The sequence below is a fragment of the Carcharodon carcharias genome, chromosome 19, assembly GCF_017639515.1.
Source record: "Carcharodon carcharias isolate sCarCar2 chromosome 19, sCarCar2.pri, whole genome shotgun sequence".
NCBI classification, from domain to species: domain Eukaryota; kingdom Metazoa; phylum Chordata; class Chondrichthyes; order Lamniformes; family Lamnidae; genus Carcharodon; species Carcharodon carcharias.
Window position 1 is genome coordinate 3134935 of NC_054485.1, and position 9694 is coordinate 3144628.

General features: G+C 40.8%; 1 protein-coding gene across 2 annotated transcripts in view; it reads left to right on the top strand.

Moving 5' to 3' along the window:
- tmem234 (transmembrane protein 234) overlaps positions 1-7629 on the top strand; it is a 12389-nt gene extending 4760 nt beyond the window's left edge. For both annotated transcript variants that reach the window (XM_041213449.1, XM_041213448.1), the window contains 3 exons: positions 3222-3288; positions 5314-5406; positions 6990-7629. In XM_041213449.1, coding sequence (XP_041069383.1) covers positions 3222-3288; positions 5314-5406; positions 6990-7066 — 237 coding nt within the window. In that variant the 3' untranslated portion in view covers positions 7067-7629. The remainder of the gene's footprint in view (positions 1-3221; positions 3289-5313; positions 5407-6989) is intronic.
- Positions 7630-9694: the final 2065 nt, after the last annotated feature.

Here is a 9694-nt window from a genome sequence, read left to right on the forward strand (position 1 = left end):
CATTATAGACACAGCAAAATTCCACAAATAGCACTGCGACAAGTGACTAATTAGCCTGTTTGAAGGAGAAATGTTGCTCAAGACTCTGGGAGGTGGCTAGATTTAATATGTTGAATGTCTTATTCTGAGAAAACCCTTATCATAACATTGTTAGCAGAGTCACCTCGCAGTGCCTTGCCAAGTACTCCGACGTCCAGCAACACCTGTCCCCTGGACTCCACTGAGTGCTACTCTTTGCTGATTCCGCAAAGCATTTCCAGACCCCTTTCCCAGTACATTCAAATATCACTGCTCCATTCCACAACTTTCCTCCTCTCAACCCTCCCTATTTCTTCGAGCTTCTCCAATGCTCTCTCATCCCCAAACTTCCCCTTCCAAACCTAAGACTACCTTTCCAACAGTATGAGCTTCTACAGCCACGTTAATTCTCAAATACTGCTACATGCAGTTCTTTTAATTCACAACCCAACCACCTGCAGCTTGGAACATCTACTTCTTTCTGTGTTTTGGGCTATTTATATTAAAAAAATGGTTGAAAGAACTTTGATTCACAATTGAGGCCACTGAGTACGGTTTCCATGTAAATTAGGATATAATATGGACTTTGAGCAAGAAAACTAACTACCACAATAAATCGGTGTCTCTGATAGTAATTTGAGTATTGCATAGCATTAAATTGTATATGAGGTACTTAATGAATACTTTGCACCTGTCTTTATCAAGGAAGGATATGCTACTCAGGCCACGCGGAAAGGAGGGTTTTTTTTTATATTGGATCACAGGATGTGGGCATCATTGGCTAGGCTAGCATTTATTGCCCAACCCTAATTGCCCTTGTTCAGAGGGCAGTTTTAAGAGTCAACCACATTGCTGTGTGGTCAGGAGTCAGACCAGGTAAGGACAGCAGATTTCCTTCCCTAAAGTACATTAGTGAACCAGATGGGTTTTTACAACAGTCAACAATGGTTTTGTGATCATCATTAGACTTTTAATTCCAGATTTTTATTGAATTCAAATTCCACCATCTGCCATGGCAGGATTCGAACCCAAGCCTCCTGAGCATTACCTTGGATCTTTGGATTACTAGTCCAGCGACAATACCACTATACCATCACGTGCTCCCACCTCAGACACCAGGGCCCAGATGTTCGCTACTGGGCCAGGTGTGCAGAGACAGGAGAATTCCCAGCTTTGCGAACCCAACCTTTAAAAATGGCTGCCCGCAGGTCAAATTTTTGTTCCGGGGTGGGGGGATGGGGGGGATTGGGGGGGATGGGGGGATTGGGGGGGATGGGGGGGTTGGGCCCAATGTCCCCAGAATGAGTCCGGAGGCTGCTGGGTGCAGGGCCGCTTAGTTTTAGTTATTTTTAAAAAAGCAAGACAAATATCAGCCCTCAACCCCACTCACCTCCCCTCACTCCCTATGCTCCATCTATGCAAAGCTATGCCACTTCATGCCTCCATCCACACTACCATGGCCCCTCATACCTCGTATGCCAATCCATGCCTCTCTATCCGCTCCCTATTGCCCCATACCCTCTATGCTATTCACATCCACATGGCCCTTTATGGTCCCTTTGCCAACTTAATGCCAACTCATGTCAACACATGACCCTTAGCCCTCCATGCCAGACTGGTGAGCAGAGTTATAGCTCATGGAATAAAAGGGACAGTAGCAACGTGGATATGAAATTGACAGTGACAGGAAACAGAGAGTAGTGGCTAATGAATATTTTTCAGGCAGGAGGAAGTTTTGTAGTGGAGTTCCCCAGGTGTCAATGTTGGGACCCTTGCTTTTCTTGATGTATATTGACTTAGACCTTGGTGTACAGGGCACAATTTCAAAGTCTGCAGATGATATGAAAGTTGGAAGCATTGTGAACTGTGAGGAGGATAGTGTAGAACTTCAAAAGGACATAGACAAGTTTGTGGAATGGTCTGACAAGTGGCAGGTGAATTCAATATGGAGAAATGTGAAATGGTTCATTTTGGTAGGAAGAACATAGAGAGACAATAAAAAATAAAGGATAAATTCTAAAGAGGGTGAAGGAGCAGAGAGACCTGGGTGTATATGCGGTGTCTTTGAAGGTGGCAGGACAGGTTGAGAGAGAGCACTTAAAAAGCATTAATAGGGCCATGGAGTGCAAGAGCAAGGAGTTTATGTTGAACTAAGACACTAGTTTGGCCTCAGCTGGAGTGTGTGTCCAGTTCCGGGTGCCACACTTTAGGAAGGATATGAAGGCATGAGAGAGATTGCAGAAAGGATTTACGAGAATGGTTCCAGGGATGAGGAGCTTAAGTTATGAAGATAGATTGGAGTTTGGAGAAGCTGGAACTGTTTTCCTTGGAGAAAAGAAGGTTGAGAGGAGATTTGATAGAGGTATTCAAAACCATGAGGGGCCTGGACAGAGTAGATGGGGAGAAACTGTTCCCACTTGTGAGAGGATCAAGAATGAGAGAGCACAAATTTAAAGTGATTGGCATAAGGGGAAAATGCAAAGGGGAAAATTGTTTCCACTTAGCGGATGGTTAAGGTTTGGAACGCACTGCCCGAGAGTGTGGTGAAGGGAGATCCAATCGAAGCATTCAAAAGAGAATTACACTGTTATCTTACAGCATAGAAGGTGGTCACTGGATCTTTGAAAGAGCTACCCAAACAGTAACACTCCACTGCTCTTTTCCTATTGCTCTGTAAATTTCTCCTTTTCAAGTGTTTATCCAATTCCCTTTTGAAAGTTACTATTGAATCTGCTTCCAACATCCTTTAGGGAGCCCATTCGAGATCACAACAACTCGGTGGGTAAAAAGGAAGAATGTGTGGGGCCACAGGGAGAAGGCGGGAGAATGGCACTAAGGGAATCACTCATTGGGAGAGCCAGTGCAGACATGGTGGGCCTAATGGCTTTCTTTCTGCATTATAACAATTCTGTGATATCCTCTTTCTCAACATGAGTGAAATCATGGGAAATCGACAGGTATATCTCAGTTTGTTGTCTGGCTCTGAGCTGGATCTAGATTCACATTTGCCCCTTAAAGTACCCTCAGTAGTTCGAACCAACTCCAGTTACCTGGATTGTTTGGCTCAGGAACTTTAAAGGGAAGAGCCAAGCATCAGACCTACTCCAGGCTCCAGGCAACCCATGAACAATGTCATCTGATAGTGTTGGAAGAAAGACCGAGAATTGATATTTACTTATCTGCCTTTCATTTATGTTTTTTAGTATTTGGTGCCTTTTGTTTTAAACCAAAGTGGATCAGTCATCTACTACTTCACATTGGCATCTACAGGTCAGTGAGCTTATTCATTCTAATGGATACTTTACATCGCTGATGTTTTATTAAAGCCACTGTTTTGAACTGAAGTCTCTTTATCAAATGCCACTTCCTGAGGCTTTTCCAATTAACTGAGACGGCAAATATAATTTGGAGCGTACGCGTATACCTTAGATTTATTCCCAACCCCTCACTTTGTTAAAGAACAGCTTTGTGATGGAACTTTCTTTGTGAATAAATTTATCATGTGTTGTCATTCAAATCTTCTTGCATGTGGCATGTCTCAAGGACAATTAGGAATGGACAACAAATGTTGGCTTTACCAGTGACGTTTACATCCCATGAACAAATAAAACAAAAACATTTTAAATAAATGCTGTTTAATTGTCCTTTATGGCATCATTAGTGAACCTTCCCAGGAATATCAGTTCTGGAGCTCTATTGCGATGTTTAGCTGCCAACTTAATTTGTACTTTTACTTTTTTTAGTTTTCTCAATACAGTAATTTGCTTGACCAAAAACACTAAATGCCAGTTCCTGGAGCAATGCCAGTCAGGTTTTGTAATTGTCCTGTAAGATGTACATGATGGTGATGTGGGTTGATTCAGCCTCCGATGTTTCTTCCTCTTGGAGAATGCTAAGTACAAATATGACACCAGGGTTACAGAATTTAAATAAAAGTGATCTGTGCAGTGTTGGTAAGGTCGCATTTCTTGGTCATTCCCAGTTGCCTTGAGAATGTCAGGCTGGGCTACTTTCTTGAACTGCTGCACAATGCTGTTGGGTGGGGAATCCCAGAACTTTGAAAGAGAAACAAATGAACTACCGAGGATATGTGAGGAAATTGGCATTGATGATACTTTTGGCCCTCCCAATGGTGGAAGTCTTGGGGCTGGGAGGTGCTGGAGGAGATTAAAGCCATGCATCTTTTTAGCATGTTGTAAATTGAAATGGCAGGAATCTGTCTTAAACATATTTATTGTTTCCATATTGAAATCAGTGGAAGCGTACGTAATCCACAAAATTTACTGATCAAACTTATTTGGCAACAGTGCTCTGTTTCTTTTGTTGAATTCCAAACAAAGAAATTCACAAAGGAACAAAGTAGAGATATATTCAAGTGAAACAAATTTAGTGCTCCTCAGTAATACAAGCAGTTGAATAAGAAAGTCAGAAATTATGAAGTAGTAAGTGTATTGAATGCATTTCACAATTGATTGGCCTGGTGTTTTAACACAGATCTGGCTGAACTAACTCCAATACTTCTCACGTACAGTCCATGAAACTGCTGTCTCCTGGGTTTTGTTCCTACATATAACAATGCATGGGCTGTATTTGCAGCATCTCCTCTTCTTGAACAGTCACCCCCTAACTGCTCCTTTGCATTCTCTACTTTACTTTTTAACGTACTACCTTTTCTTGATACCATATTAGCATGAGAACAGCTTTTCTATTTGCTTATAATCTCCAGCTGCATTTGCTGCTCCTGCCTTGATGCAGCTGCTAATCAGCCACTAACATAAAGAATTGCATATCAGAATTATTGAAAATATTACCATTAACAACATGGCTGTTTGTGCCACATACAAATCTCAATTTCAAAGCCACTACAATTGTGATCTAAAGCTTACATCAAAATCAAGCATTTGTTAAGTGACATAGCAAGTACAGCCGCACTGGTGAGAATTGTGTGATGGAAGTCCTGTTGTGCAACCACAGTCCACATTGTTTATAGATGGTTCGCTTGGGCGAATTAAATTTACCCTCTGTACACAGTGGCTGGTGTATCTGTACACCGTGGCTGGTGTATAAAATTAATCAATTTCAAACAGAATTTTAACAGCTTCAGAAATCAAAACTGTACTCATTGTTTAAAGAATGCCTGCTCTGGGATAAATGGACAGGATCAAGGAAGGTTAATGTGTTCAGCTTTCATTTCAATTCACTTTTGTAATGGTTTATGTGTACGTGTTGCATATAATTATTACTCCTTATGGAACTTTTGAGGTAAATATTCAGTTAAAATGTCTGTTTTTGCAGATCTGTCATTGGCTGTGCTCTTATCAAACTCTCTCACATTTCTCTTCACGTTACTAACTGGAAAGTTTCTTGGTGAAGATATTGGTGGTAAACGTAAGTACAATATGTAAATTAAAATAAAACCTGTCGCAAGGTATTTACGGCGTGGAAATAGGCCGCTCAGCCCAACAGGTCCTTGCCAGAGTTCAAGCTTCAATCGAGCCTCCTCTCACCCTTCGTCATCTAACCCATCAACCTATCCTTCTATTTCTTTCTCTCTCATGTGGTTATCTAGCATATTCTTAAAAGCATCTAAGCTATTCACCTCAACTACTCCCTGTGATAGGAAGTTCCATATCTCAATCACTGTCTGGGTTAAAATGTTTCTCCTGAATTCCCTGTTGGATTTATTAGTTCACTATCTTATATAGTTCTGGACTTCCCTGCAAGTGGAAAGCATCTTCTTTATACCTGCCCTATTAAGTTCCTTAATAACCTCATAGATCTATTATCAGGTCATCCCTGCCTGTTCAATCTGTCCTGATAGGTATCACCTCTCACTTCTGGTATCATCCTGGTAAATCTTCCTTGCATCGTGCCCCTATACAAAGTTTGACATAACTTCTCTGCTTTTAATTCTATCTCTCTACAAATGTACCCCATTGCTTTGTTTATGGCCTTATTGACCTTGGTTGCTACTTTTATAATGTATGTATCTGTATCCTCTGCTCCTCTCTCTCATTTAGACTCTCATTTAGAGTATATGGCCTCCTTGTTTTTCCTACCAAAATATGCCACCTCGCATTTAGCTATATGGAAATTCATGTAAAGCATGAACAGAATATGATTTGCTGACCTTAACATTGCATCATTATCTAAGCCATCAGTTAACAGCAAATTTGTTAACACACATTAGCCCAGAGCTTCCAGTCGCCAGACCATTGGAGGCTGGACGCATGACCCAAGATGTATGTCAGGACCCTGCAGAAGTCCTGATGCACTGACCTCTGTGGGAATTTCCCAGGAAGTTTGATGAGCAACTCCCCTGCACCCCAGGACCCTCTGCAAAAGATTTTGACTCTGAGTTAGAGTCTGAGACTTCAAACAGTTCCGTGGTACTTACCTGGATAGTTACCCAGGAAATGCTTGACAGAAAAATTCTAATCTAACTCCTGGGTAACTACAGAACTGACGCCACTGGCTTCCCCCACCCCGACATCTTGACTATTCCCCAACCTGCATTGAACCCGACTACCTCCCGACCAACCCCCTCCTGACCCAACTACCCCTCTCGCTCACGGTAACACCGACTGTCCGACTTCCTCCCGACCAGACCTGACTAGCCCCTGACCTGACTACCCCTCCTGATCTGACTAGCCCCTGACCTGACTACCCCTCCTGATCTGACTAGCCCCTGACCTGACTACCAGTTCCGTCAAGCCCCAACCTGACTAACCCTCCTGACCCGATGCACCTACCCAACTCGCCCACCTACCAGCTTATTCACCTGCCATGCTATCCACTTGCCACTTCACCCATCTGCCACCCTACCGACAATGATTACTACTTTGTAGAAAATCTGAGCTGCTATCTTTATATTAATAGCAGCTTTGTGATGGCATCATGAGTCTTGTTTATTGTGTATTTGTCACTCTTTAAAAACATGCTTTTTAAAATATTTTCCATGTCTTTTTCAGAGGCTATGATAGGAATGCTGCTGATTATTGTGGGTGTCTCTCTGTGTGTTGCCAGCACAGTCAGCATGGAGACTTGACTTAAAGGGAACCTGATGCATCAAAATAACAAAATCAAACTGTTAGTTGTAAAGCTGTACTTGATCAACTCATAAAATGATGGAACAAAGTACGGAATGGCAAACGAGAAACACTAATCTGGATGTGTGTCAGAATTAAGAGGAGAATGGATCATCAAATTCTATCTCGAGCACTTTAAAGATATAAACCTGTCCCACAGTTGGTGTATTTATATTAGATCGGAGACCTATTCAGGAAAAAAAGACCCTAGCTATCTTCAGATTAGAGGCCAGTAATTTTCAATTCTTGATTCCTGCTCTTTAGCAGTCAGCATTTTCAAATTAAAATCTAGTATTGATCCTTATAATAGCAAATGGATGGCACAGCCATGGCCTGTTGCAAAATAAATATGTATATTTTTCTTCCGCTGAAGTGAATGATTTTGTATGACTGAATATCAAAGAATGAAAGTCATGTTGTAGAAAGGGAGCTCCACTGTGGTGAATGTACAAAGTTGAATAGTCGTGACAAACAATGCTGTATGTTGACAACTTTTATCGTTTTAAACATAATCCCAGAATAATCTAGAGCTTCAGTTTTTTTTTAAATTGTGTGATACTTTCTTCCTGCCACTAGATGGTATTAATGCATTTATAAATCATGTGTACAGGAACTGATTACTCTAATAATATAGCCCTGTTGTGTATCCATAAATTCATGGGCACGTATCTGCACATTTTTTTGTGGAATTTCTAAGATTTTCCCAATCAACATAGCTTTCTTCATCAGTGTGCCTGTCATTGGGATAGAAAATACATGGACTTTCCCCAGGGAGCTCTGGGATATGGAAATAATTTACCTGCTAAATTAAGTAGATGAGTTTGTGAATCTGAAGGACAAATTGGACAACGTGCAAATAGGGAACCATTGTGACCAAAGGGAATGATCTGTTGTGAAGGGATCTTGTTGAATAACATTTATCATCCAGCCAGATATAATGTTTGACTAAGGGCAATTATGTTCCACTTGAATTCTTTTAATTAAGAGACCATTTTTGGTATTTAATTTTAATCTCTTTAGTCATTGGGTACACATGTGAAAAGTGTTTTCATGCGGTCAATTTATTCCTCGTCTAAATCGTAAACCAGCTGAAAACTGCTATACTACATTGAACTGGATGTGGCAGGAACATTTTTTCTGTCAGAAACAGGCTTTATAAAATACCATTGTATGAACAAGCAATGCAGAATAGAGGCACATATGGCAGAAATGCTGAGATTAGATTAATGTGCAATATCCATCCATTTCATTACTAATTCGAACATTAAACAATGATACTGAAATGTAGACATGGACTTGTGGTTGAATTTAATATTAATCTACAACTCCTATGTCTATCTCCCTCATCTATGTTGTAAATACTAAATTAAATGAACATTAAAATGCTTGATCTTCTGTCCTAGGAAAATCAAATGCAGCAACAGCAAGATTTGCAAACAGTAGCTGAAATTGTTATAAAACTGAATTAAGGAAAGAAAGTATAATATAGTAGAACCTTACAGGTGACGATTGTGCATTCCAAGGTGATAGCTAACGGTCTGCTCAATGCATCTGAACAATAAAGTCTGATTGACTGCTGAAGGTCAAGGGTAAAGAAATGTTAAGGATCTTAAATTAGAGTGGTTCACCAGAGTTTATTCACAGCACCCTTCAAACAACTATATAAGGGCGTTTGGAGGACATTTGGACCTTGCTGCGTTGCTGTGGATACAGCAAATGAGTTTTTTTTGTGCGAGGTAAGTATTATGTGCAGCATTGTGCTAGGATTTGAAAGCATCTTGATTTAAAAATTAGTTTTCTATAACATTTGAAATTTTACAAATTCCTCCTTTTTATTCTGCCAGTTTTCACCCACCCCCTCCCAACTTTGAAGACTTTGACACCTTGCTGGGCACAATTTCATAACTGGCCATTCCCCTTTCCTGCCTCCTTGAAGGTAGCATTGACTCAGTACTGAAAACAGTGCCATGGGCACAGATGTGCCCTGGTGCTCTCCAAAAGACATCATTGAGTCCTTGCAAGGTTCTCCAGTTGATCTCTTGTACCTCAACCACATTAATAGTCTTCCTATGAGGATACAAATGGTAAATGTCACCAATTGGTGATGGGGAAGAGACAGAAACAGCAGCACTGGTCTGATTCTCACCTGATGTCTATGCTTACACTTACTGAACGTTTCAGTGAATAGTAATTAGGAGCTGTGGCCTATTTTGCCTCTAACCTATGGAGGCCAATTGTAGCACTTATTAGCACTAGCTGAGATCAGCTCTATTAGCATAGACTGTTGATGAAATCTGGAAGCTTCTGGTCCACATGGTTCAACTATTTACTCTAGCCATTTGAACCTGTACCGAAATTTTTATCTGTTTTAAGGAGAACTTTTAAATTGCGTGAGAAATGGTTTATAGATTTGGCTTTTATTCTTTCATAACACAGTAGATGATGCAGATTAATTAAAGTGTGAGAGAAAACAAATAGAAAATGGGCCACTCAAGTGTACGCTCCAACAAAAGGTGCAGGAGAACAAACAAACTTAGGTTAGCTATTCATTAGCCTAGGAACACTGTGGCTAAATGCAGTGTCCGCAC